This window comes from Drosophila ananassae, chromosome 3R (assembly GCF_017639315.1).
Source record: "Drosophila ananassae strain 14024-0371.13 chromosome 3R, ASM1763931v2, whole genome shotgun sequence".
NCBI classification, from domain to species: domain Eukaryota; kingdom Metazoa; phylum Arthropoda; class Insecta; order Diptera; family Drosophilidae; genus Drosophila; species Drosophila ananassae.
The window spans coordinates 24828968-24856056 of NC_057930.1; the positions used below are offsets into that span (position 1 = coordinate 24828968).

Here is a 27089-nt window from a genome sequence, read left to right on the forward strand (position 1 = left end):
GAGAAATACACCCCTATCGATAAACGGCAATCAGCTGTTACGAAAAAGAAGAAGAGCGATGGGTGTTTTCGTCCGAGGCGAAATTATTTTCATTACTTTCGCGCTAATTAGCAGGAGTTAGTGACTAATTGTAGATTAAAACGTGACCTAAACCGTTAGCAACTCTCGCTGTGATAAGGGCAAGCGCGCTGCCCCGATGAAAGCGTGCGAACAAAGGACCTCGAATCAGAACCACCCGCGACCTCCGAAACAAAGTGGGAAAAATCGAACCTTGCGGTGGTGTGTGTGGAATAATAAATTTAATTTGAAGAGTCTAATGTGCGGCTCTGCCATTAGTATATAGCCGAAAATGCCAATTTGTATATGTACGAGTGTCGGATCAATGAGACTGAGTGCGATCGATAAAAGAAAGTGCGCAGCTTGAGCAGGAAGGAGCTGCAACAACAAAGGCAGGAAGGCAGGCAGGCGGGCGGGCACACCTAATCCGCCCCAGCCCCCACCCCTTAAGTAGCCGCACACACACACATCAGCAGCCACGAAATCATGGAGGCCCTGGAGGTGGTGGAGGAGACCAGCGACGACAGCTTCCCGCTGGGGTTTCCAGAAGTGGGCACCTGGAACAGCACTCACAATGTCGCCTTCAACGACATGAATCTGGATGCGCGCATGGTAAGAATGCCAGTGACTGTGACTGTGACTGGGACCTGGGATTGGGACTGGAAGGGCGCATAATTTGATTAATACGTTGTGGTATGCCGACGACAGTGAATCAACCGGCCACTTGCTTTATCTCCACTGGAAGAGAGGCGGACACAGGCGGGATTTGGTCATTGACACACGCTGCCGTCCCCCAACCCGCCCTACTTTTAATTGATAACAGAGTGCCTCGGCTTCTCTAGCTTTGAATGCTGATTGAGGTATAATCGGAGCCCTCTGGCTTCCAGATACAAAGCTGATGAGCTTGCAGTCATGTAGTTTTTAAGTTTCTACTCAGAATTGTGTAATAAAGTGTTTAAAAAACAGACACAACTGCCTTCAAGGTTACTTCCCACGATATGGGCAGTTAATTATCAGGAAAAGGAAAGGGAAGTAGGATCTACGAGTTCCACAATCTTTAAACTGCGTATTTGAGTTCCATTCCATTTAATATTTTTGCAAAGCTTGTAACTACAGTGTTGATTACTCACCAGGCAGGCACACCTGCGGATTTGTGGATTGGTTTCTTTCCAACGACTGCCGGTAGCCTATCAGGTGGCGATACTGAAACCACTTTTCCCTAATCAGTGGCAGGCCAGCAGTCCCCTGATAGCTCTGGAAGTTGAAGTCTTTTTTCCTCTACGATCTGGAGAGCAATAAGTTGTATTTGTTTATCGGACTTTGTTTTCTTAAACAACCATGACCTGCCATAAACGAAATAATAAAAAGCAAACAGATCTTTTTAGTTCAAAATCAAAAGATGTATCATTAAGGAAAATACTTTGAATCGTTCGTGCTTTTCGGAGTTAATCCCACTTTCTAATATTGTGTTTTTGTTCTAAGGGAGAAGTAGGATACCTAGTAGCCCGATGTAAAGCATTCGGACCTGGGCAGGAGCAGTTTCAAACCAGAATCGCACACGCACAGAGGAAAACTGTCAACGAGACAGAGCTCCAAATCGGCCAGTCACATTCTTTACCTAGATTTTATCACAAATAGTCGAACAACAAATGATCAAAATTTATCCAATTCTATAAGATTTTATGTGTACAGTAGTAGTAGTTGTCGTGGTCTGCGGTCTCGTCTAAAATTTCATTTAAAAACAAAAATATTTATTTATTTTTTCTTTTTTTTTGGAGAAAAATCAAACGAGCAGAAAAGCCTTTTCCGATTGTAGGATTCTAGGCTCAGGACACACGACACACGGTTAAGAGTAGAAAGGACATTGAAATGCATACTCTGCGGACGCAGGTCAACAGCCTGGTGATGCGCCAGGGACTCGTGCGGTGCCAATTGCGCCGCGCCAGTGGCAGCAGCAGCTTCCCCGAGCTGGCCTTCCCCGAGGACCAGGAGGAGATCGAGCCGGAGGACGATGAGAACGCAATGGAGCAGCATCTACCGATCCTGCGCAGCCGTCACACCGATCTCTTCTACATGCCGAATTGCGTTGGCCCGGCCTACCAGGGACTCATCTCATCGGCCGAGCAGCCCTATGCCACCGCCTACTATCCGGAGGAGAAACACATCGAGAACTCGCTCGGAGTCGGTGGCATTCTGCCGCCCACCGACATGTGGGTGGTGGCCTGCCCCAAGCTGCTGGCGGCCTACATGCGACGTTTGTTCCAGCACCCCTATGCCCGTTTCTGCAGCGCGATGAACTTCAGCATGATCGGTCTGCGGTTCCACGGCATGGACACAGAGAGCGCCCTGCGCTCCTTCGTTCTCCTCGCCAGCTACAATGCTCGCGAAATCATGTACAATGGCTACTGGGCCGACTTCATCAATCCGTTGACTGGACGCGCCCACTTCCGGGCCTCAAATTCCAACCGGAAGAAGAACTGCCCCGAGGCGGAGATCCTGCGCAAGGGCATGGTCCTGTCCAATGCCAACGGGTGTACGGTGATCGAAGAGGCGAAGGACGACCAGTTCACCGGCTGCATCTTCACGGACACTCCACTGAAGGTGCTGGAGTCGTGGTGCGTGTAGAGAGTCGAGTCGAGTCGAGTCGAGTCGAGCCGAGCCGCTGCTGCTCCTTTCCATGTCTCTGTTGTGTACGCATTAAAAGTCCGTTTTGAGGCCGAGGAGAATTTCGGAAAAAATTCACGTAGTAAAGTTTTGAATACCTTTCGATCCTGCCCCAGTAAATTTCAAGTTATTTTTCTATTCTATCCACACAACCTGGAAGAGAGTACCTGGAAGGAACAATCCCCCGGTTGCTATTCTATATTTTTTTTTGTATATCTGAGCGAGCAACTGAGGACAAGGAAAGGATGCGAAGGACCGTCGGATATTCGTATAAGAATTGTTTTTGTAATTTTGGATAATATATGGAGCAATATTACAAATTAAAAAGGGCAGGACTTCATTCACTTAGTTTCGAACCGAATAAATTGAAAGGATAGTCTGCGTACTTGTGGTTTTTGGTTTTAATGGGAGATCTCACTTGATATCTATTATTTCTCATTAAAATGACTGCGACTGATGATCCTCCTTGTTTCCAGATATGGCTCCTCGCATCCCTGCTCACCACTATCACCTGGGTGACCTACATCACCTTCTACAACTCCCGGGTGATCGGCATGCTGATCACCAAGATCGCCAATCGATGGTTCATCAAGGGGGCCTACTTCAAGATCGGTTCGGTGGCCCTCAATCCGCTGGCTGGGAAGATCATGTTCCGGGACTTTGTGTACATAACCTACGACTACACTGTGCGGGCACAGGACGGATACTTTATATTCCGCTGGTGGCGCTCCTACGTCCCCAAAGATGTCTCAGAAGGTGAGCTAACCGGATCCTATAATGGAAAGAATCAATCTCTAATCCTAATCTCTTGCAGATCTCTCGCACTCGGACACTCGGCTGTCGGTGCAGCTGAATGGCTATGAACTCCACATCTACAACAGATCCGATCTGTACGACACGCTGGAGAAGACCTTCGGCCTGGAGCCCTCGCTGCTCATCCCCACGGACGTGGCCAGTAACGAGGAGCGCAACAAGCTCAAGGAGCACCACATGAACCTGGAGAACGCACGCCAAAGCCAGCGCATCCAGAACGTCAAGAACTCGGAGGCCATGCAGGCCACCACGTGGCGGGATCTGATACCCGTCATCAAGATCGACATCTGCTCGGGACGCTTCGTCTTCGGCAACCGGCTGACGCCCACAACTCTGTCGATATCCGTGGAGGAGGCACGCTGCACGTACAGCACCAAGCCGGCGGTGTGCCGACTGGACCACTTCATGCACTTCGTGAAGGCCAAAGTGGAGAATGCCAAGGTGCTCTTCTGCCCGAGTCCCAAGTACACGGGACTGATCGACGAGCCGCCCCGCTACATGGGCGAGGGATTCGTGGTGATGATGTCCAACCAGATGGACCTGTACTTCTACATGGACGAGCCGGGAGTGGTGCCCGAACAGCCCGTACAGATTGTGCTGCCCAACGGGGATGTGGTGGAGCCATCGCCACCGGTTTGGGGCATCAATGCTAGGTGCTTGAAGGGCACGGACTTCAGCTACGGTCCCTGGGCGGATCGGCAGAGGGATCACCTGTACAAGTACTTCTACCCGTCGGACTGGAAGGAGGCGGAGGTGACACCCACTCCCCAGCCCGGAGAACTGCGCAGCTACCAGTCGTTCGATGTGACGCTCTGCGTCCTGAACGAGGCCACCATCGATATACTCTTCTCCAAGGAGAAGGAGACCAATGCCATGCACATAACCGTGGGGCCCGCTTCATATGTGGAGGTGACGATACCCTGGGTCACCCAACCGGACGGCTACACCTCCAAAATCCAGGGACAGCTCTTCCACGTGGAGGCCACCACGTCTCTGCAGTACCGCAGCCTGGCGGAGTTCGAGTCCCTGGAGTACAAGGTGCGCATCCACTATCCGACCAAGTGGAATGCGCCGCAGGACTGGAACATCTCGCTGTCCGGCTGCAAGACGAGTGCGTTCATCGTCTACAAGCACAAGTGCTTCTTCCAGGACCTCATCGAGGATTGGGCGAACAAGGCGCGGCCGGACATCCTCAGCTTCGTCCCATACACCTGCAACTTCAGCATCCGGCTGAACGAGTTCGAGATCCTGATGCTCTGCAACGAGTACAACTGGATCGACTGCAGCAGCGCCAACCAGGAGAACAACCACCTGGCCTTCTGCGGCGACGTCTTCGAGATGAGCTTCGCCCTGCCCTTCGATGACTTCCTGCCCAAGACTGTGACGCTGAAGTTCTGGATCCACGGCGAGGGCTTGGACCTCAGCCTGTACGTGCCGGAGGTGTCGACGGTGCGACCTATTGTTCTGGCCATTGACGAGAACGCAAGACTGCTGACCCGCGAGGGCAAGCTCATCCGGCGCCCGGAGCTCTATGCGAAGAAGTGGCGCAAGATCTGCCAGCGCTCCGCCGGCTGGATCGACTGCTGGGCCGTGCCTATCCTGGCGCTGTCCATTCAGTACGTGTATCATCCAGTTCCGCCGCTGGGTCCTGATCCCCAGGCAGATATCACCACGCCGGAGAAGGAGGAGATACTTTTGAGTCCCATGCGAATACCGAAGGTGAGGAAATCCCCGGTGAGCAGCTGGCAACAGCCTCCGGAGCAGTATAGCAACTTTGATCCGGGAACCTTGCCGGCGGATCACGTGACCGTGGAGCTGGAGATCGGCAGTTCCGTGCTCATGGCCTACGGCAATGTCCTGCGCAACTTCATCAACCTGAAGGAGAACATATTCGGCGAGGACCAGAACTTCACGGACATGGAGCAATCGAATGTAAACACGAAGGAGCCCGGGGCCACGCAGCTGAATCCCAAAGACCAGCTGCTGGCCAAGGAGAAGGAGCTGGCCAACAAGTCCATTTCGGAGACGCAGGCTCCGGAGGAGAAGCGGAAGCCCTTCGACCCGCGCCTGTACCGCCCGCTGGAAGTGATGGTCTCTGTGATCGTCCACGACATCCAGGCGCATGTGATGAAGAACTGCAACGACGACGATCCGCCCTGCCCGGTGGTGCTGATCGAGCGGTTCGGGTTCGAGATGAACAAGCGGTACCACGAGACCACCCTCCAGGTTCTGGTGAGTCCCTCGTACCTGCTGGCCTCCGACTGTCTGCAGCGATCGCAGCGGGAGCAGCACATCAACCAGGGCCACCTGCTCCTCTCGGCTGTCCAGGTGCGCGGTCATGCCATGTTCAGCAACGAGGGCTGTGCGCTGGACGAGGACACCCTGGAGTACTCCTGGCTGGTGGAGGTGCAGCTGGGCAAACTAACTGGAAAACTGACGCTGCCGCAGCTGGTGAATGTGGTCACCGGGCTGGAGACACTCATACTCCTGGCCATCGATCCGGAGAACTGCCTGAAATCCCCGAAAACAGTCAGAAACTGCCACCACGGAGTGCCGAGCAACCTGTGCCCACAGACCAAGGAGGAGAAGAAGTACAAGTGCCCCTCCTCGGAGGACATCAAATACAAGATGACGCGCGTGTCCGTGGATGCCGTGGATGTGTATCTCATCGAGAGCGGCACTGCCCTGCATGCCTGGATCTCGCCCATCCGACTGGCCAACTGCAACCTGCACGGCCAGCGGGTGAAGTCGGGAATCTCTGGCCTACTGCCCTCGATCCTCCTGCGACTGTTCATGCTACACACTACCAATTCCTCCTTCAACACCAACACTACGGGCAGCAATCGCTCCGGAAAAGTGAGGCGGGCTCAGGACCAGGACTCCCTAAAGTCCCAAGACGCGGGGGGATCTCATCACGCCACGCACGGCAAGCCGGGCAAGCGCAGCTCCAACTCCTTTTCGCGCCGAGACTCCCGGGAGGATGCCACACGGAAGTTGAGGGACAGTTTCTCGGAGGCGCATGCCAAACGCACTCCGGATACCGCCGAGCTCTGCGAGAACTGGGTGGAAGTGGGATGCACTTCCCTGGGACCGATTCTCCTGGAGGGAGCCTCCGCGCTGCCCATTCCCGATCACGAACTGCATCTGGTGCAGCACAAGTAAGTAGAAGTGGGATTTGCTTTTAATATTTTGTACTGATGATGATATGTTATGATTCTTTAGTTTCCTGCGGGAGCACGATGCCAAGTTCAAGCGCTTGTGGTTCCTGTGGTCCCACAACGGCAGTGCCTTGTCCTCCGGAAGTGAGATATCGCGGTGCGGCTGCATTGGTGGCTGTGTTTTCTTCGGCAGCAATCGGAATGGCCAGAAGTTCTTCAAGCCCACGGCCCAGGACGTCCACGACAACTACAACATAGCGCGATACTTGTGAGTACTCAGGATTCTCAAGGAGTCTTGAAATTAATCGATTCCTCCCTTTAGCATCATCAACAACAACAAGGACTTTGGCTTCGGCGAGAGCATCCTGCACCAGGGACAACTGGTCTTCCACACTCCGCCCTACAGCCTCCACTGCGTTTCGCTCTACGACACGGCGGACTTTAACGGCAAGGGTCGCCTGTACAGGCCGGCTGGCGATCTACGGAATGGCAGTCTCAAGAAATCGGAGCTCTGCTCCCTGCCTGATGGCACTAGGTTCAAGATAGGAGCCAGTGGAACGGGTGGCGTGGAGAAGCCGGAGATGAGCAGCCGCAACAAGTCCCGTGAGAGTATTGGGTCGCCGAATACCCTGGAGAGGAGGAGTAAGCGGTATCCCTGCTCACGACAGACCTCTGTGGAGGTGCCGTATGCGCGCCTGCTGGACAGTCCCTCGAAGAAGCTGCAGATGCAGCACGAAGCTGCGGCTGGGGACACGGGAACAGGAATCCGTCGCGGATCCGACTCGAATCGACTGCGCGTTTCGCCGCCAAAGACCAGCATATCGGACTCACGGCTAACTGGGGATGTCCTGGACGATGACCAGGAGGTGAGTCGTTGGATCAAGCATCAGGAGTATTTTGTATAAACCTTTAAACTTTAAACAGATTCCCGACGAGATGTCGCACTCTGCCCCTCACTCGCATCCCCTGGAGTTCGAGATCGCAGACATTGCCCTCCACTCCCAGGGATTGTGCGATCACCTGCCCAGAGAGGTGCAGCGCACCATTTCGCTGACATCGGAGAACCCCTCAGAAATGTTCTTCTCCGCCGAGGAGGACATATCGAACGTGATGTCCCAGCGGGGATCGATGAAGCAACGGAACAGCGCCAACAGTGGCTCAGTAGTGCTGTCTGGCAAGAAACGCTTCTCCTCCGACTTGAGGTGAGTCCATGAATGACATCGAGTGGGTTAAATGATACTCAAAAGCATTGGCCTTTCAGCATTGGTGCCCAGAACGAGAACGGAAGCCACACTCTACCCACATATCGCAGCGACCTGGAGATCCACGCTCCAGATGGCAATAAGACGCTTCCGAAACGGCCGCAGAGCACCACAGAACTGGTAAAGCTGACAGAACTATTGGGAGGAATCCTCTTTTTTGTGTTTCCACTACCTGTACTCACCTGTTAGGTCGACTTGCTCATATATCTATGTTAAAGACACAACGCGTTTAGCTTTGCCGCTTCTGAAGCCAACTTTATTCCACACTATCTTACTAATAGTCGCCCCAGAGGTGACCAACAATAGTCCGATATAGGAAGAATCCATTCTACATTAAGTGCATGCCTCTTTGTATCTAAGTCTATCCATTCTTTAAATATGTATAACTATAATCTTTGGGGAACGATGTCTCAGTGTCCCGAAAGACTACCCGGTGGATACTGGGAGATCGCTGCCCAAACTCTTAAACTTTAAAGCCACACCTAAATTCTATTCCTTTCCTCAAAACTCGACTCATCTTAAAATGAAAACTAACTAAAAACCAAAACAAAAATCGATTCAAAATCAAAACTCATCCAGAACGAAGACGCGAGACGCATTCACGGTCTTGCCACACCAATAAGAAAAATAACAAATATCTCATCACGACCCGAGTATCGACATTTTGTTCATGATGTGAGTAGTTCTTAGTTCCAATCAACAACCAACCAAAACCTCTTCTAACTAACTAACTAATTAGCTAAACTGTAGCGCCACTAAACCCGAAACTTAAACGCTAGTCCACTCTGGACACTCTCAATGTTCCATGTAGATTTTTCTTGTCTTAATCTTGTGAAGAAGTTCCTCCCCGGAAACCAATTGACTTTTGCATGGTTTGTGGAAAGTGAAGTGCATGTGGCGGTTTATTTCTGGTTCTCTGCCAATCGGATGTTAGTTTTAAGGTTTAAAAACTTAATTTATTATGTTATTTTTTAAGTTATATCTATAGAATAAAAATTAGTTGTTCCTGCACATCTTTACATTCAAATTTTCTCACATTTTTCGTGCTTGCGCCCTTTGGCCAGTGGCTCTAACTAGCAGTAGCAGCAAACATCCTTGATCTTCTGTCCATTTGCGAGTCCTGATCCAAAGATTTAATCTCTTTTCACAGGCGGACTCACGAGGATCTTCGTCAGGCACCCCGTCGCTGTCTTCCAACTCCTTCATCTCGGCCATGTCCTCCCAGGAGGACGTGGCGCTCGTCAATCTCCACCAGCAGGTCAACCGGCCGATCATCGACTCGCCCCTGCTGATGGCCAGCTACCTGAACCACCTCTCGCAGGTGAAGTGCTTCAACTGGAACGGCTGCTCCTTCCCCCTGGGACCGGACGTCTTCTCCACGCCGCTCTTCCACGAGAACGAGGACGGCGGCCTCACCTACATCGGCAGCAAAATGCTGCCCCACTTCGATCTCTACTCCTGTTGGCGGGAGATCAAGGTGGTGCCGCGCTACGAGAATGCCACAGGGAGCAACAGTTCGGCCACGTTTATGGGCGGACCGAAGTCGCATCCGTGGGATCCCAGTGTCCTGCTCAAAGAGGAGGAATCGGACAAGACCACCAATGGGTTCGATGACGGCGAATTCATGAGCCTGCAGGCGGAGGGCGGAGCAGCCTGCACGTCGGTGGTGGCCAGACTAAAGGGTCAATTGAATGTCTTCCTCACCCCGCTCCTGCTAGAAGGACTGCAAAGGTAAACACTAATATTTTATTATTTACGAACTAACAATTTTCCGGAGATACATTCGTAGAAAATATACAGAAACGAAATCCAATACAGAACTCAACTTCGCTTGATGCGCATGTGGGCCAGATTGGAGGCCCTGAGAGCCACATTGGCATTGATGTGGCCGCCCTGATCCCTCGGAAACGAGTCCATCAGGTCCTTCAGATACGTTTCTTTGTTGGTCTTGTTGGATGGAAATATGTATTCAGAAAGGAGTATTCCGTGTTCGTCCACTCACCTCCGGGGCATCGTCTGTTTCCTTGTTCTCTCGCTTATTCCTCTTGTATTCGGTCTCCAGCTTGGAGTCCTCCTCGTAGAAAGGACTGGCCTCTTTTACGGCCAGTTTGTCCAGGTTCAGGGCTTCGCTCTGACTGCGATCCGCCCGCAATCGACGCTCCCCGGGATCATTGTCGCTCCGAATGAATCCATCCTGCATTTGGATGAGGTATCGAGGTGGATCCCGAGCATTGTTTGAAATGAAACTGAAAGGGATGGGTGAGGAGGTGGATGAAGGATAACCTAGCTTTGGGTAATCAAATACCTACCTATCCGCATCGAATGCAGGTGCCTGCTTTCCCTGATCCGTCTTCAGAGGCACTGGCTCCTCCTTGCCCACCAATGGCTGCTTCTCCGCCAAACGAGGTAGCTGCTCCTCCACTGGCTTCTCCGCCTCCGCTGCCTTCTTTGTACGCAGCGAATCTCTGGAGGAATCCAAGGATTCCAGGAGAGCTTGTCCCTCTGATTCCTGGCTTCTCATTTTGTCACTCTGTTCCACTCCGACTGGTTGTGTCTGCTCCAAGCTGGCCACATTCCCTAGCTCCAGATTAACTGGAAGCTCCTGCTCTAGGTTGGCCTGATTACCCGTCTTAAAGTTGTCCAGGTTAACCTGGTGCTCCTCTCCCAAGCTAGCCTCGTTTTCTGGATCCTGTCTCTCTATACTGGGCTGGTGTTTCTCCTCCAACTGGACCGGATTCCCCAGCTCCAAGTTAGACTGGGCCTCGGCTTGCAGCATCGGTTCTTTTAGGAAGTCGAAGGAGTCGCCTAGGAGCTCCCCTTGGTCATTTAGGGGTGGAAAAATATCCTCGTCTATTTGTTCTATTCCGGCTAGCTCTCTGCCCGGCTTGTACTCTGCTGGAGCCTCCAAGGGCGCCACTGCATCCTCCGAGTCCGCCCCCGCCTGAATATTGCTGCTCAGCTCTCTCATCTTCTCTTTTTTTCTGGCGAGGCACAGGAAGTCATCGGCCTCGCACTCTTCATCCCTTGGAGTCTTGCATTTGGACTTGGGCTTTGCAGTCTTTGGAGCTTCAAAGTCATCAGAGCACTCCTTCGGCTTCGGGGTTGGCGGCTTGCAGGTTCGAGTGGTTTTCGGGCGCTTACTGGAGGGCCTTTTGGAGCAACGCTTGGTGGTGCAAACGGTGGTGGTGCAAACGGTGGTGGTGGTGGCACGCCTTGTGGTGGATGCTGGCTCGCAGTCGGCATCATCGACACAGCTATCGTCCACGCTCTGATCCAAATCCTTGAAGCTGGAATCTAACTTGACCTTGGACTTTCTACCCTGGTCCCTTAGACTTGCTTGCTTTGAAAGACTTCAGTTGATGAAAGGATATCTGTTATGGAGGAATCACTCACCTTCTCTGTCTGCGTCCTCGTCGCGATTGCTGTGCTCGTCGAGCAGCTCCTCCAGCGAGTTGAGATCTTCCAGACTCAGATCCTGTAGCGTGGCCTGGACCTCTGCGTCGGTGAGGCCATTGGTAAGATCGGGATATTCGGAGGGGTCAGCGAGTGGAGCAGCTGGGACTTTAGTATCTTTTAGGGAATCCTTGAAGCTGCTCAGAGAATCCCTGAAGCTTTCCGGAGAGTCCTTGAAGCTGCTTAGAGACTCCTTGAAACTCTCCGGGGAATCCTTGAAGTTCTTCGGAGTATCCTTGACACTGCTGAGGGCATCTTTAAAGCTACTCTGGGAGTCCTTAAAGCTCGCTGGGGAATCTTTTGAGGAGCCCTTGAAGCGGCTTGAAGATTCCTTTAAGCTACTCGGGAAATCTTTGAAGCTGCTAGGGGAATCTCTTAAGCTGCTCGGAGAATCCTTGAAAAGAGTATTTTCGGTAGGATTTTCTAGGATCTCTTTCTTTTAAATTCTTACCAAAGGATATGCTCCGAGTAGGACAGGATACAGGCTGGCGATCAAGCATATTCCAAGCAGGAACATTTTCTTTACATTAAATATCATTTTCGGTGCAAGTGGCTGGAGTTGATCATGATTCCAGAGCACTCTAAGTGAGACTTCCACAACGATGTTTAACTTGTTTCCTTCTCCTTATTCAGAATGGTGGAGGCTGCAATTCCAACGATCCAGTCGATGCATCTCCTGTCGGTGGTGAACTTCATCCACACCTCGTGCATCGCCAAGGTGAACAATGACAACATCCTGAAGCGGGACCAGAGCCTGAGCTACTGGTCGCAGGTGCACTCCAACTCCAAGCGTTCCACTACGGAGAGGCACCTGCAGGGACCCGGTGACTCCTTCTTGAGTGACGTCTACGAGGAGAGCATCTCCACCAAGACCCAGGGCCTGATAGTGCTGCCCAAGGTCAGCATCACCATGCTGCAGTCGTCCATTGTGGAGGAGGTCATCTCAGTGGCCGCTTTGGATAATGTGCAGGTAAGGATTTTTTATGTCATCAGGGGATTATCAATATTTTAAATGTTATTTGAACCAAACAGGACCTCAGCTGTGTCTCGCTGCTCACCTTCTACATGGAGGGCATCTCCACCAAGTTCCACCTGGGCAAGACCACACGCGCCTCCATGCACAATGTCTACATCCAGCAGACAGTGCAGTCCGGCAGCAGCCACAAGAAGGGTGGCATCATGAAGGGCACTCGAGCTCTTTTGGCCCATCTCTCGTCGCAGACGCGGCCGGACAATGTCCAGGGGGAGCCCATCCTGATCGAGACGTCGGAGAAGCAGCTGGAGGAGCTAGTGATCACGCTGGACATCGGCCGGGCGCATGCTCAGCTGCGGCGCCTGAAGACCGAGGGCCAGTCCTGCGCCCAGGACTCGCCGATCATAGTCACCGCCATTCCGGAGCACAAGAGCAAGGTGCTCTTCGAGTGCCTGAAGATGCCGGAGAGCACTGGAATCGAGAGCATTGGCTACATCATGTTCGAGTGCGGGTTGGAGGGCGTGGGAGTGAAGATCGTGAAGCGGTCGCACTTCGAGAAGTCCGAGAACAGCAAAGAGGAGCTGGCGGAGATGGCAGGAGCAGCTGCTGGAGCCGACGGAGGACCAGCTACTGGTGGCTTCAATCTGAACGACTTGGTGGGTCAAGCTGACGGTGCTGGAGGAGCGGGAGCTTCGACTTCCGGAGATGGTGGAGCCACCTCGAAGGCGGAGGCTGCCTGGCGGTTGATTACCAAGAAGCCGCCAACTCCGAAGACCCCCAAGGCCTCCGATAACGCCGCCGGGGAGAGCTCCAGTGGCGACCAAAGAAAATCCACACCGAAACCTCCGGATGAGGACGTGGAAAAGGGAGCTAGCACCGCCAACAATCAAGGAGCTGCCAATGCCCAAAAATCCTCTGGAGCTAACACCAAGGATGGCTACGACAAGGTGCTATCTAATGTGAAGGAAACGGATAAGACTTCCTCCTGCGTGATTGAACTGAAATCCGTGTGGTTCAACTTTGCTGCCCCGCCCTGTGTTCCCATCACCCGCAAGATCGATCTGACGCGGTTGGACTGGAATCTCCTGAGCACTGCCTCGCCGGCGATTACGGCCTGGATGAATCCCAGCAATCGACTGGCCATCAAAATAGTGGCTCTCATGAAAGCCCTCCACACGAGACAAACGGCGGTGGCTGCCTGCCTCATGGCGGAGGCAATGGACAATGAGAAGATCCAGAGGAATCCCAAAATTAAGAAGGTAGTGGGGTCGTGGGATCAGAAAAGAGTTTGGAGAAGAATAATAAATATTTTAATAATTTCCAGAGTCGCTATGCCAACAACTACACGTTGCTATCGAAGACTCTGCAGGAGGATCCAAGTTGCCAGCTGTGCTACATCATGCAGAAGTTGGTCCTGGACGAGGGAGTCCAAAGGATTGAGCCGATATTCAGACAGGCCGATGTTCCGCACTTGAACACCCTGCGACAGGTGAGCTATTCCATTAAGATGCTACCACATCTAATAATATAATCTATTGATCAACAGGGCATCATTGTGCTGAGCCGGCAGTGGAAGAACACGCTGTACAATCCGATTCTCTTCGAGCATCAGTACAAGAACAAGCTGGCCAGACCCATCAACGTGACATTCTCGTTCCCGCAGAACGAGGAGGAGGCGGAGAACGACGAGTGCGAAGGTGATGTTGAAATGGGCGCCTTTGCTGGCGTCGGCGAGAATCCGGAAGAGAGTGAGAATGCATTATTACTTGGGCAAACACAGCATCATCGAACTCACATTGGTATTTTTTTGATTAACGCTCCTGGTTATCTCCTTGTTAACCTAGTTATATGTATAGTTCTAGGCTCCTACTCTACTACTCTCTACTTCCTGCTCCTTTTTTGATGCATGTGTTGATTGTCGTTTCTTCTTATGACTGTGCCTGAGTGTGTGGATCCTTTATCCTTTTCCCGCCTACCTTCCTTTTCCTCTTTCTATACAAAACTCTAAAAAGAACACTCCATACTATATATAAACACACCGCTTTAAGTGTCCATCACTTCTCATCGTTTGATGTTTTGCGTTTGCATTTTAATACAGAACAATACAATACAATACAACTCTTCTATCCTTTCCGGCTATAACTATATCTATTTCTATGGACCTAAAATTACTTAACTTGAGTGTTTTGTACATTAAACGAAGGACTTTCTGCTCTGAAATTCTTTAAACTTAAAGTATACTGTTCTAAAAACTGTGCTCATCTTGTTTCATGTGTAGGTAGTATCTCTACTTCTCTTGATATCCTTTGAAATGTAATCCTTCTACATCAGATTGCACAACAGTTCGTTTAGTGTACAATCCCCTCGGAAGAGTGCTTCTTCTGAAGAGTACTTGACTGAAGTTGAACGTTCTTTTATTAACCATTTCTTCCGGCTACGAATCTACAGAAAACAATCAGTATGGCGGACTCTCGTATGGAAACCACGAAGCTGGAAACCAGGGCACTGCCTCCCAGCGTTCAACCTCCACGTCTCCGAACATTCATCTCCCACGGAGGGGGTAAGTCTAGAGCACTAATCCTAATCCGCTTGCTTAGCCCATCTATCCATCGTACACCTCATTAATTCCGCGCTTGTGATCTGTTCTTCTCTCCCACCAAACCGAACCAAACCACAAACCACGCATCAGCCTGAGCAAAGTGCACAGCAAAGCCTCGAATTATTCACATGGCAATTCGTCTCGTTCTAGTATTCAGATGCTGCCCATTATTTCTGGGCTGGTGGAGAAGCAAGTTCCAGAATTTGGTAATATCCATAGACTCCATACCTTTATCCACAAGTAATACATTGTACTTCTCTCCCTTCCAGAATATGGAGCTCTGCAGGAGGGTTCTCTGAGTTCCACCAACTCTGTCAACAAATACTGGCTGGACGCCGGGAATAATAAGGAGGACTTCTACTTCTGGATGGCCAAGCAGCAGGACAACAAGAAGAAGGAACACTTTGCCGCCAAGGAGCATGCCCGTCCCGCTCCACCAAAGATGGCCGGACACTTGGGACAGACTCGGAGTGGCATCATGCAGGATTCCATCAAGCTGCTGGATGCCCATCTGATCTTTGAGCCACTGCTCACTTGCCTGGGCGTGATGCCCCAGCAGATGATCAACAAGTTCTCCAACGCCGACATCTCCTCGCTGGAGAACCTGGGCACCAATATGTCCCTGATCGGCACCTTCGATTCCATTCGGGTGGACATTGTGGTCAGCGAGGCGGGCGACAAGAAGAACTCGGCCCAGAAGCCGGCAAAGATGAGCAAGAAATCGAATGGTGGACGAGCCTCCATCATGATGGACACACCCCTCTTCCTGTGCGAGCGGGTGGGCGTTGAGCTGGAGGTCCTGAAAATGTCCGATGGCATGGTGGACCAGGCCCGCCAGAATGTTATCTACATGTCGCGCCGCCAGATGAAGAAGCACACCAGCACTGTGATAAACTTCAGCCTCAATGTGCGGTTCATCTCGCAGCAGGTTAACATGCCGCTCCTGAGGCTTCTGCACCAGATCTGCAACATGTACCAGAATGTGAAGGACGCCCAGAATGAGTTCCACGACCAGCCCGAGCTCAGCAAGAAGAGTCAAACCAAGGATGAGTGCAGTTTGGGTAAGTAACTCTTAAGAATGATGGTTCAGGAAACTAATTCTCTTCCATTCTAGCCTCGGAACCCACAGATATCCTGCCCTTCAACTCGGTCTCCGAACGCTTTGGTCATGGGGAGAACTACTCGGACGAGCGGTATGACAAGTTCAATGAAACTATGCCCACAATGCCGGCCAGGCCGCGTCCTGGGGGCTTGGGGCCCATCATCCAGCTGACACCTTCTCCGAATGCCAAGAACCGACCGCAGAGCTTCGCTCAGAAGCTGCGTTCCACCGGGAAATCCGTGAAGGGAAAACTGGGCTACACCAACCTGAACGAGTCCAGTTCGTCGCCTTTGAGGGACAGTCCTACCATGTCGCTGCACGAACAGCACATCCTCAAGATGGCCACCGAGTCCAAGGCCTCGCTGAACGGCGCCTGCGCCACCAGCGTGAGTGGCGACTACCAGAACACTCTGACCAAGGCGGGTATGCCGACCTCGATGGCCCCCATGCTGGAGACTCCGAACTGCTGGAAGACCATCTACCATCTGCTGGAGCTGTACGGCACCATGCCGGAAACCAAGACGGTGGTTCAACGAAGCTCCCTCAACGAGCACAAGAGCAAGCAAGCCGGCTTCGCCAACGACGAGGATGACCTGGCCAGTGCTCCGACTCCGCTGCCCCAGCACAGGGAAATGCTTCTCGTGGATGGTCCCTCGCAGGAGCGAACGCGCCTGATTGTGTTCGGGGTGGCCAAGATCCACAAGACGCGGTTGTTGGCCACCCTTTCCGGACTCAAACTGGAATCCGAGATCACTACGCTTAACAGCACGGCCACCTGGAGGAAGAAGGCTCGTCCAGTGTCGCTGGAGTGCTCCCTCACCGGTCAAGTGGGCCGAGCTATGATAGTGCTGCTGGAGGGAGTGGCTCCCAGCCAACAGTGAGTATTGGAACTCATCATAATAACGAATCAGCTATTTATAATCCTTTTGTTTCCAGAACCGTGGTCAAGGTAACTGTGGGAAAGAGCCAGACCCTTTACTCGAGTCTATCGAAGCGCGGCAAGGACAAGAACAGCGGCCTGCTCTCTATTGGCGCCGTCAACATAGACATTCCGCAGCACCCGGTGGCTCTGCACGGCATGATGACTCGCAGCTCCAAGCAGTTGTCCTCGACGCTGCAGGAGCTGAGGGTGAAACGGAACTCCGGACGCTCCACTCTCCGTTCGCACACTGCCGAAGAGCCCGAGTCGCCGTTCCATGCCCGGCACTCTGGCGGAGCCAGCAGTGGAGCCGGCGTGGCAAGCGAGATGCGGGAGCGAACAGTCTCCGGCGGTGGGGGAGGAGGTGGCGGCGTTGGAGGCGCCTTCCACCAGCAAACGCAGCAGGCTGCTCGTCGGGCGGCTCACTTGGCACAATCGAAGACTGGAACGGCAAGCCAGCACCAGAACGGCCTGCTGCAGCCCCTGGTCATGCAGTTCAATGTCCTGCTCCAGAGCCTGTCCATCAATGCGGCGTTGCTGCCGTCACTGCAGGCCCAGTACCGGATGAACCACGTCAGCTCGATGGGAGTGACCGGGCAGAGGGCCAAGTTCGTCATCGACCTGCCCACGCACACGCTCAGCTTCAACACGAAGATTCAGGTGAGTCTGGGGGGGATCTTCCTTAGTTAGTTGCTTTCGGAGATTAGTTTCATGTTTTATTTATTAATGAAGACCTCAAATACTTATTGTCAGTATTTAAATTCTAAAAAGTTTACAAAAATGGCGACAAATGCAGGATAAGAAGGATGATCAGGATAACTATTTAAAAAAGTTGTACATTTATATTTTTTATAAAAAAAGTTACAATCGGTGCTGTTAGCTCTTGGTTCTTTAGGATGAAAAGATTACTTGAGTGGAGAACATGCAGGATACAGTGATTACATTTAAAAAATCAGGATAAAATACTTGAATCCGGCTTTAGATCGGCTGCACCTCCTTCTTGAGCCAGGCCAGTGTGAACTCATCGCCCTCGCGGCACAGGATCGGCGAGAGGGTGTCCCACACCTGCTGGTGGTAGCTGTTCAACAGCTTGATCTCCACATCGTTCAGCAGCTCCTTCTTGATCATCTTCGTCTGCTTGGGGCACATGGTGATGGTCTTGAAGGTCAGGGCGCCCCGGTTGGCGAAGTTGTGCTGCGACTGGGCGGGCACGATTTGCACAATGTCCTCCACCCGGATGCCGAACTCTCCGTCCTGGTAGAAGCCGGGCTCGTTCGAAATGAACATGTTGGCCTGTAGACCGGGATCATCGGGCATCAGGCGGATGCCCACGCCCATGGGTCCCTCGTGGACGTTCAGAAAGTGGCCCACTCCATGGCCCGTACCGTGTCCGTAGTCCAGACCCACGTCCCAGAGTGCCTTGCGCGCTAGAGTGTCCAGAACCTGGCCCTTGACTTTGGCCGGGAAGATGGTGGAGCCAAAGTTGAGCTGACCCTTGAGGACACGGGTGTAGGCCTCCTTTTGGAAGTCCGTGGGTTCGCCAAAGTGCAGGGTCCTCGTCACATCCGTGGTGCCGTCCAGGTACTGGGCCCCCGAGTCGCACAAGTAGACCTCCTGGTCCGCAATCTTGCGCTTCGTGTCGTCGCGCGGGTGGTAGTGGATGATGGAGCCGTTGGGGCCGGACGCACTGATTGTAGTGAAGCTGAGTCCCATGTACTTGTCCTTGGAGCGGCGGAAGGCCTCCAGTTTGTCGGAGCCGGAGATTTCGTCCACCTCCTCGCCCAGCTTGACTTGATTCTCCAGCCAGGCGAAGTACTGGCACAGGGCCACTCCGTCGCGGATGTGGCTGTTGACGAAGCCCTCGATCTCCACGTCGTTCTTGATGGACTTCAGCACACAGATGGGAGTGACCTCCTGGAGGCGACGGGACTTGGGAATCAGAGCGGACAGGTAGTAGCTGCTGGTGGGAGCTATCCAGATCTTCGACTCCTTGGCGGCCACAATCTTGCTTATCTCTACTCCGATCGAGGCGTAGGGGAAGACGCTTATCTTGACCCCGTTTTCGGCCTGATGCTGGGCAAAGTCCGAGGGCAGCTTGGCGGAGTCCACGAAGAGCAGCAGCTCGTCGTTGGTCACGATCAGGTAGGAGAAGAAGACGGGATTGAAGTCAATGTCCGAGCCGCGCAGGTTCAAGAACCAGGCAATCTCGTCCAGGGCACTCACTACCAAGGCCTCCACGTTCTTCTCCTGGAACTGCTTCTTGACCACCTCCCACTTCTTGGCCACCGGGATGCCGGCATGCTCCAGCTTGAGGTTGATGATCTTGTTGCTGGTCTGCTTGGGCTGATCCTGGCCCCAGACCTCGTCGATCAGGTTGTTCTCGATCGGCACCAGCTGGCACTCCGACGAGGTTAGCTCCGTTTCGATGGGCTTCCAGGCCCGGAGCGATAGCAGGCGGGGATCCACTCCCACCGAAGAGCCCTTGGGCAGGTTCTTGGCCAGCCAAGCTCCAATCGACGGTGTGGTGGTCAGGCCGTCCTTCATCAGCACCCAGTTCTCGTCCAGCTGCTTCTCCGCTTGCTGGTAGTACCGTCCGTCGGTCCACAGCAGGGCGGAGTCGGTGGTGATGACCGCCGTTCCAGCGGATCCATCGAATCCGCTGACAAAGGCTCGTCTCTCGTCGTGGGCGCACTGATACTCGGACTGGTGGGCGTCGTCCGAGGGCACTATGTACGCCGCCACGCAGCTGGTGGTGTCCCCCACCTTGACGCGCTGCATCAGCTCCCGGAGCTTGGCCAAAATCTGGGTGGTGCTCTTCATCTTGCCGGCGAAGAAACAACTGGAAAAAGGCCCAAGTTTAGCGAATTGCCACGGAAAACAGTTAAGTCCGCGGAGATAAGATTATCTTACGTTTTAATCTGAACCGTAATCAGGCACTATCTTGTCGTAAATTATCGGCTAAATAACTCACAATGACAGTCAAAATTATTGTTCAATTTTTATTTTGTTTAACAATTTGGGTTGGGGTGTTGGGGTCACACTAAATGTTTTCAGATAGGTGGCGCGGTTGTATGGCGATGCTGGTATTTTTCTGACACGGCTGTAAAATGGTCCCTTTGAATGTTAACTATTCTGTTAACTGTTAACAGAATCTAAAATTTCCCTTTCAAGGGGCGCTGTTAATGATTTAAAAACATGGCGCCAAATTAAAATCTCACATTTAAGTCTAAATAAAAAATATTCATTAATTTCTTATTTTAGAACGAAATGAATCTACCATCGGAGGCCTGCATTGGCCTGCCGCCTGTCCACGTCCTGGCCGAATACATTCCCGACCATCGCCAGGATCACACGGAGAACATCGAAGGCATTGTCCTGCGCCAGGGTGGCTATGTGAATGCCAGTGCCGAGATCGGGGAGTTCGAGCGCTGCCTGACCACCGATCTGCTCAACCACCTGGTCTTCGTCCAGAAGGTCTTCATGCGCGAAATCAACGAGGTGCTCCAGAAAGTCTACGGCGGCGAGAAGCCAGTGCCTCTGTGGACGGAGGAGAGCGGGGACAGTGCCAGCGGCGTACAGGAGTCCTCCTTGAAGCGCATCCTCTTCTCCATCAACATTTCGATGAAGCGCATCCAGCTGACGGCCACCACCCCGTGCTCCTCGGCGGTTCGCTTCGAAACAGGAACCCTGGAGCTCCAGCTCTCCAATCGCGTCAAGAACCTGGGAGACTTGAGCAATAGGAAACTGTTCTTCAAGGCGCACATTGATTTTAACTTGTCGCTCGGTCAGATCATCCGGAATGTGATCTTCGACGAGGCTGAGCCGGAGTTCCAGCAGTACGCCTTCTTCCACACCACCATTGGTCTGAGGAACGCCTTCCAGGACGAACTGCTCAACGAGGACAAGGAGCTGATCCTGCTCACGCTGAAGAGGCCCCTGGTTTATGTCCAACCGATTGCCGTGGACAAGGCCATCCTGGTGTGGCTGAACTACAAGAACGCCTACGAGTACTGGGCGGAGAAGAGAGCCAATCTCTGCCACGAGCATGTCCAGCACAGCCAGTATGGTCAGTACTCCGGCGCCGGCTCTGCCTCCGCCCAGCAGCAGCCAAATCCGCAGGTCTTTGACCGCGTGGCCTTTGGCCAGATAGCCAGCTCCAATCTGTCCACCTTGTTCCTGCAACTTACCGTGGAGGACATGGGAATCTGTTTGCCGCTCAAGCAAGTTAATACAACGGTAAGGGATTAGGATTCAAATCTTTCCAAATTAAATTCTAACTATGTATTCTTCTTTCAGACCTTCGGCTCTCGCTCCTACCAGGACTTTGATGCCAAGGGTGCCGTGGTGATCACCTTGGAGAACACAATAATCTCGGCCTGCAACTCCGGAGCTTTGGTATCCAAGGGCAAGTTCCAAGGCCTGTGTCTACGCTTCGCAGACGATTTTGAGACGAATCTGGACGACTGGAAGCCCAACAATGGGGAGCCCATCATGAACGTGTGCGTGGTGTCCGAGGGAACCTTCGAGGTCTGTTCCCGGACGACGGCCGCCAAGAAGGGCGAGAACGCCAAGTGGCTGCTGAACGTCAAGTGGCAGATGGAGGGTGTGGACATCCACTTGGATGTCAACATTGGCAAGCAGCTGAGCTCGCTGGGACACACACTGACCATGCTCACCGGGTTCGAGGAGGACGAGACTCAAATGGAGTCACCCGACAGTGACGAGGGTGACCAGAGCTGCCGGGACACGTTTGTGCGACGTCGTGGGGACTTTGATAACCTGCCGGCCTTCGTCTTCGATCCCACCATCGACTCTAAGAAACGTTCCTTCATGATGGAGAAGGAGATGGCCGAGCAGCTGAAGATCATCAATGATTTGCGGACGCTGGGAGCCTCCCACAATACCGTGGCTCACGAGGAGCGGCGCCTCCAAGAGCTTCAGGCCATATGCTACAAGTACTTCCGGAGGGACATGATCCAGAAGTGGAAGAGGCCTTCGCTGAGGAGATCCCTCAAGAACTACAGTCGCTCGCATTCCTACATCGGAGCAGGACCACCGGGATCCGTGGGCTCTGTGGGAATGCCTCAGTCACTGGACAATGGCAGTTACGCCGGCCGACGATTAGACACCATAGCATCCAACGATGAGATCTCTAGCTTGCAGAGCACTCCAGCATCGTGCCATTCCCGTAGTGCTTCCCTCAAGCAGAGTGGTGGAGGAGGAGGAAGCGTGGCAGGAGTTGGACGCGGACTGAATGCCCTGGGAAGGGTGACCTTCACGGAGGCCATGCGCCAGACCTCACTGCCCAATGCGGATACCGACACGGAAACCGCTGATAACGAGCTCGACTGGCGCGGCGACATCACGCCCAGCGAAATAGACGTAGATGGCACATCCGTGGAGATGCGCCGCAAGCACGGACACAACCAGAAGCAACCGGAACCCAATATCGACTTCGAACTGGACATCAAGGTGCTCGTGAACTCCGGCAAGTGTGTGCTGCACACCAAGGACACAGGCGAGGAGCGGGCCCAGGGCTACGGAGGTTCTAGTGGAGCAGCGCCCGCCTCGAGTGTAAAATCCCATAAGAGGGAGCGGAGCATTGGAAACGACTGGGGCAGTCCCACGCCTTCGAGAAGGCAGCGGGACAAGAGCAAGCTCCGCTACAATGCCAACGCCTTGCTGGCGGATCTGACCATCTTCCATATTCCCGGATTGGATGTGAAACTCCACTACCAATCGCGAACTCTGGCGGAGCAGTTGACTGGGGAGCAGCAGGTGCCTCATGGTCGCCGGATGGGCAGCAAGCGGGCTACATTGAGTGCCTGGATGACGTTGCAGAGTATCCCCGAGGAGACCATCATCTCGCCGCACATCCTAGAGTTCCTGGAGCAAACGCTGGAACCCATTCCTGCTCGCCAGCCCAGCAGCGTGCCTCCTACCCCGTCCCACAACGCCGCCGTTAACCTGGACATTCTCCCCGCCAACTATGTGACCTACGCCTCCTTCCCCGTGGACGTCATCGTCTACTTCCACATGCAGCCCTCCACCTTCCGGTTCAGCTGCCTGCCCGTATCCCGGGTGGAGTGCATGCTGCAGCTGCCCAGCTTGGATATCGTGTTCAGTTCGAAGCGCAGCAGCGAGGAGGAGAACACGGGGAATCTGGGTCACTCGGGGCATCCGGAGCAGCCCTTGCCCACTGGCGGACTAAGTGTCACCGGCTGCCTGGCCGACTTCAATGTGTTCATCTTCCACCCGTACGGAGGCAAGAAGACCTCCAAGGAGACTCAGTTCTCGCCGCTAAGCGACAGCGAACGGAAGGACTCGCTGAGCATCAACGTGGAGTTTGTCAAGTTCCACATCACGCGCTGCCGGAAGGTCTACATCGAACCACTGCCCAGCTCCAAGAGGTCCCTGGACCAGTCCCGAGCAGTCATACGCTTCTCCACCATCGTGGACATTGGCAGTGCCAGTTTCAAGTATGATATGCGTCGGCTTACCGAGATCCTGGCCTTCCCGAAGGCCTGGTACCGCCGCAGGATCGTGCGGCGCTTGTTCCTGGGCGATCTCAGTGTCCACCAGCAGCAGCAGCAACAACAGCAACAGCAGGGTGATGCTTCTACTCCTGTGACACCGACTCCCAGTGAAGATGCCAGCAGGGCCAAGGATAAAATGCGACTGGATTTCGACGCTCAGCCGTCGCAGCAACAGTTGGGCCACTTTGGCGCTGTAAGGAAGCTCAAGAACCTCGGGAAATCCTCCAGTGCCGAATCCTCGGGCACCCCGCCCTCGGAGAAGAACCAGATCACTGCCTGGGAAACCCTGGTGCTCTTCGCCGTCAATTTCACGAAGCTGAATGTCCAAATGAACATCGGAAATGTGTGCGGCAATGTAGTGTGGCTGACCAAGGATTTCCGATCGGACGGACGGCTCTCCATCGGAAGCACCGGCTACAAGAACATGTACGCGGGCATATACCTCGGGGGATCCGCTCTGGACGCCAAGGGTGGCATCGTGGGCGGCAGCTTCGAGGTTAACAAGATCAACAAGCGTTTCCACATCAAGGAGGAGGCGGGCATGGAGCCCTATCACACCATGGGCCTGAGTTTCATGGCCATGGAACTGCGTTTGGACTACATGGGCACTTCGGTGCTGATGACGAGGATAAGCAGCTTCTCCGCCGCCATGAAGGACGAGTGGCGCACTGCCGCCCAGGCGGCGGCGGCTCCATCTCATGGGAAGGATCAGGCCCGAGCTCTGATCTTTATCCACGGCGACCTCACGTGGGACCAGCTGCAGATCATGATCAGCAAGTCCACGACTGCCGATCTCCTGAAGATGTACTTCAAGCTGGAGGAGTTCTTCACGCAGCAGTTCAAGTCCTCGAAGCGGGTCTTCTCAAGCCTGGAGCCGCGCCTCCAGGATCGCTCCGCCAGCATCAAGCGGCGACAGCAGTTCAAGAAGAAGGCGGCGGGCAACGGGGAACTGGCGGCTCCGGTGCAGATTCAGGGCTTGATTGGCGAGAACACGGATGCCCGGCATCACCGCCACTGGCAGAAACCTCTGGCCCACGCCGTGGGTTTGGTGGTGCCTTCGCTGGTGACCCGTCTGCCACGTCATGGCAACGTTCTCGGCGGCACCGTGGAGCTGAGAGGCCAGAACATCTCACTGGCTTGCTTCCACGGCATCAACTTCAAGTCCAAGTCCTGGGCTCTCTTCAGTCTTAGGTCGCCGTCCATCAACTTTGCGACGGAAGCTCGGCAAGTGGACGACGAGGTGCTCGTTACCCAGACACTCACCTCCTGCCTGGGCCAGACCACAGAGGTGCAGCAGCAACAGAATCACTCAATGGCCATTGTCAGCCGGATCAGCCGGAATATCATTTTTCCGCCGCAGTTCAAGACGCTCAACGAGTGGTTCCACTATGCCTTTGCCAACAGCGAGATCGATGGTGAGTTGGGAGTGGATGGATCTATTCCTGACATGGTATATTAATAATATTTTTTCGTCTAATAGCTGTGGATCGCTTCCCCATATTGGAGTGCGAGCGTGAGATTGCATCCAATTCGATCGAACGAACACGTGCCTCTGGAAGCAGCAGTGCCTCCAAGGCGCAGGAGCATAACCACAATCGGGAGGTAATCTTTGCCCTGCCCAGCCTGCAGCTCCACTTCAAGACTGAGCACAAACAGGGACCAACCACACCAGAGCCAAGTGGTGAGTATAAAAGGATAAGGCTTTAAACTATGTATTTAATATTTTAATTTTACAGAAAACAAGCCAGAAGTCTTGTGCAGCTTCATCACTGAGTTCGATGACCACATCTTTGTGACCGTCGATGCAGATGCCTTTTTCTTCCTCCACGATCTCATCACCTCCTACGTGACTGAGAAGGAAAAGGTGGTAAGTAAAAGATACATACTATATTTTAACTTCTTTTACATGAACCCTTTCTTTCCATCAGATTGGAGCCCAGTCGGCGCGAGCCGCCTCACCCAATCTCTCGCAGAAGGCCAACCTCAAGCCCTATCTGACCGAGGAGATTCTCAAAGAAAGGAAGGCAGGAGCCTCTAATACGAACCTTACTGCCCATGGCCAGCAGATGAGCGCCAGCAAGAGTAGCCTTGATCCCCTGCAGGGAGGCAGTCACTCGAGTCTATCGAGCACGGCTGCCAATGTGACAGGAGCAACGGGAACTACCACGAACACGACGACGACGACGACTACGACAACAGGAGCGACAGCGGCAACGACAAGCGGAACAGGCACTGGAACCGCAACCGCTACTGCCGCTTCCACATCATCGACCACAGCCACAGCGACTGGAGCGACAGGCTCGACACATGACACGACCGATGGCAAGCAGCCGCCGGAGAACGCCCCGCCCAGCTTTGATCTCGAATCCTTTGTGCGCGACTGGCGGCACTTTGAGTGCCAGACCTGGCACCTGGAGCCCACGGTGCGCCTGCTCTCCTGGGCGGGCAAGTCCATTGAGCCGTATGGCGTTGACTACATCTTGAACAAGCTAGGATTCAGCCACGCACGCACCACCATACCCAAGTGGTTGCAGCGCGGATTCATGGACCCCCTGGACAAGGTTCAAGCACTGATGATGCTGCAGCTACTACTGATGGTGCGTGAGAATAAGATGGAGCAGCGGGATGGTGGCTCAGGAAGCGGAAGCGGAAGCGGAAGCTCCAAGCAGCAGAACCATCGGCCACCAACGAATTAGTAGCAGCATGGCAGAGCAAGCATCTATGACAACTGACAATTACCCGAGAAGTCTTTCAACTTAGTTTAAGTAGCGATTCAGATATTAGGGGTTTTGTCATCCGTGTAAAGTTTTCTATATTCTATACATTATTTATTTGTCCCGGCTGACCTGGCACCCCTTCTACGTAGGCCAGATATAGGTATTATTTGGCCGCTATGGCACCATCTTATCTAATGTAAATGGTTTGCTCTCCTTCCCATAACTTTAAGCGTATCTGTATCCTTTCCCCCATTTTTTAAATACTTAGGTGCAATCAGTGTGAAGTGCTTCGTGTAATTTGCTCAATTTTTGGCGCTTTGTAAACAATGATTACATGGATTACATTTTTTTGTGGTTATTTCTAGTGTTTACTATGCAACAATGAGCCAAGCAATTGTGTTTAACCTTTAAGTAGCTCTAATCTACCAGATTATACATATAATATAAATACAATCCAAAATGTATATCGATAAGTAACTGAATAAACTTTCGGAAGTGCATACCAAATAAAAATTAACAAATAAATATGATGTTTCTTTGGGAGATTATCAAATCACTATCTGAGAGGAAAGTTTTCTTGGAATTTGTAATAACCTTTTGGCTTTTGAGATCCTTGGGAAAGGACCTCCATCCCATCTATTTAAATCACGCATTGCGACATTTCTGGCTGTTTTGATGTTTCTGGGAAACGTTCCGGTTAATTTGCCTGCTGCTCGGCATCCTTTCGACTCCTTGGGTTGTCCTGGGCCTCGCTCTATGGGGCGGAATCTGTTTTTTTTTCTTATTTTTTTTGTGCCCGAGTAAACTTTGCATCCGCAGCGTGTATCCGTTCATGT

The 27089-nt window shown here is 52.9% G+C and overlaps 4 protein-coding genes across 9 annotated transcripts; 2 read left to right on the forward strand and 2 right to left on the reverse strand.

Annotated features, from left to right (window-relative positions):
- Window positions 1-26778, forward strand: LOC6497598 (transmembrane protein KIAA1109). Of its 5 annotated transcripts, XM_032451892.1 has the most exons (23): window positions 1-669; window positions 3198-3477; window positions 3536-6692; window positions 6757-6960; window positions 7015-7558; window positions 7617-7894; window positions 7954-8074; window positions 8534-8629; window positions 9105-9685; window positions 12041-12377; window positions 12440-13639; window positions 13705-13869; window positions 13927-14179; window positions 14829-14940; window positions 15070-15185; window positions 15249-16040; window positions 16094-16958; window positions 17018-17660; window positions 20262-21236; window positions 21297-24951; window positions 25017-25217; window positions 25273-25403; window positions 25465-26778. In XM_032451892.1, the coding sequence occupies exons 1-23, from the start codon at window positions 544-546 to the stop codon at window positions 26230-26232; spliced, it is 15600 nt and encodes a 5199-aa protein (XP_032307783.1). In that variant the 5' UTR covers window positions 1-543; the 3' UTR covers window positions 26233-26778. The 5 variants fall into 5 exon arrangements, with proteins under 5 accessions (XP_032307783.1, XP_014761731.1, XP_014761732.1 ...); XM_014906245.2 differs by lacking the exon at window positions 8534-8629; XM_014906246.2 differs by lacking the exon at window positions 8534-8629 and having other exon boundaries at window positions 15130-15185.
- LOC26515406 lies at window positions 1463-3106 on the forward strand. Its single transcript, XM_014906945.3, has one exon. The coding sequence runs from the start codon at window positions 1927-1929 to the stop codon at window positions 2680-2682; it is 756 nt and encodes a 251-aa protein (XP_014762431.1). The 5' UTR covers window positions 1463-1926; the 3' UTR covers window positions 2683-3106.
- On the reverse strand, window positions 9687-12012 carry LOC6497928. 2 transcript variants are annotated; one of them, XM_044716070.1, is made up of 5 exons: window positions 11859-12012; window positions 11348-11801; window positions 10264-11290; window positions 9957-10200; window positions 9687-9891 (listed from the first exon to the last, which is right to left on the reverse strand). In XM_044716070.1, the coding sequence occupies exons 1-5, from the start codon at window positions 11943-11945 to the stop codon at window positions 9880-9882; spliced, it is 1824 nt and encodes a 607-aa protein (XP_044572005.1). In that variant the 5' UTR covers window positions 11946-12012; the 3' UTR covers window positions 9687-9879. The 2 variants fall into 2 exon arrangements, with proteins under 2 accessions (XP_044572005.1, XP_001961737.2); XM_001961701.4 differs by having other exon boundaries at window positions 9687-9901; window positions 11859-12011.
- LOC6497927 (xaa-Pro aminopeptidase ApepP) lies at window positions 17704-20065 on the reverse strand. Its single transcript, XM_001961699.4, has 2 exons — window positions 19911-20065; window positions 17704-19839 (listed from the first exon to the last, which is right to left on the reverse strand). The coding sequence occupies exon 2, from the start codon at window positions 19818-19820 to the stop codon at window positions 17979-17981; it is 1842 nt and encodes a 613-aa protein (XP_001961735.1). The 5' UTR covers window positions 19821-19839; window positions 19911-20065; the 3' UTR covers window positions 17704-17978.
- Window positions 26779-27089: the final 311 nt, after the last annotated feature.

Excerpts from the sequence above, each read along its gene's own strand:
- LOC6497598 (XM_032451892.1), top strand. The coding sequence starts at position 544 with ATGGAGGCCCTGGAGGTGGTGGAGGAGACCAGCGACGACAGCTTCCCG. Across the intron at positions 7,559-7,616 it reads TCCTGGACGATGACCAGGAG|ATTCCCGACGAGATGTCGCA; the intron begins GTGAGTCGTTGG and ends AACTTTAAACAG. Across the intron at positions 13,640-13,704 it reads GGAATCCCAAAATTAAGAAG|AGTCGCTATGCCAACAACTA; the intron begins GTAGTGGGGTCG and ends AATAATTTCCAG.
- LOC6497927 (XM_001961699.4), bottom strand. The coding sequence starts at position 19,820 with ATGAAGAGCACCACCCAGATTTTGGCCAAGCTCCGGGAGCTGATGCAG.
- LOC6497928 (XM_001961701.4), bottom strand. The coding sequence starts at position 11,945 with ATGATATTTAATGTAAAGAAAATGTTCCTGCTTGGAATATGCTTGATC. Across the intron at positions 11,291-11,347 it reads CGAGGACGCAGACAGAGAAG|CAAGTCTAAGGGACCAGGGT; the intron begins GTGAGTGATTCC and ends TTTCAAAGCAAG. Across the intron at positions 10,201-10,263 it reads CCTGCATTCGATGCGGATAG|TTTCATTTCAAACAATGCTC; the intron begins GTAGGTATTTGA and ends CATCCCTTTCAG.
- LOC26515406 (XM_014906945.3), top strand. The coding sequence starts at position 1,927 with ATGCATACTCTGCGGACGCAGGTCAACAGCCTGGTGATGCGCCAGGGA.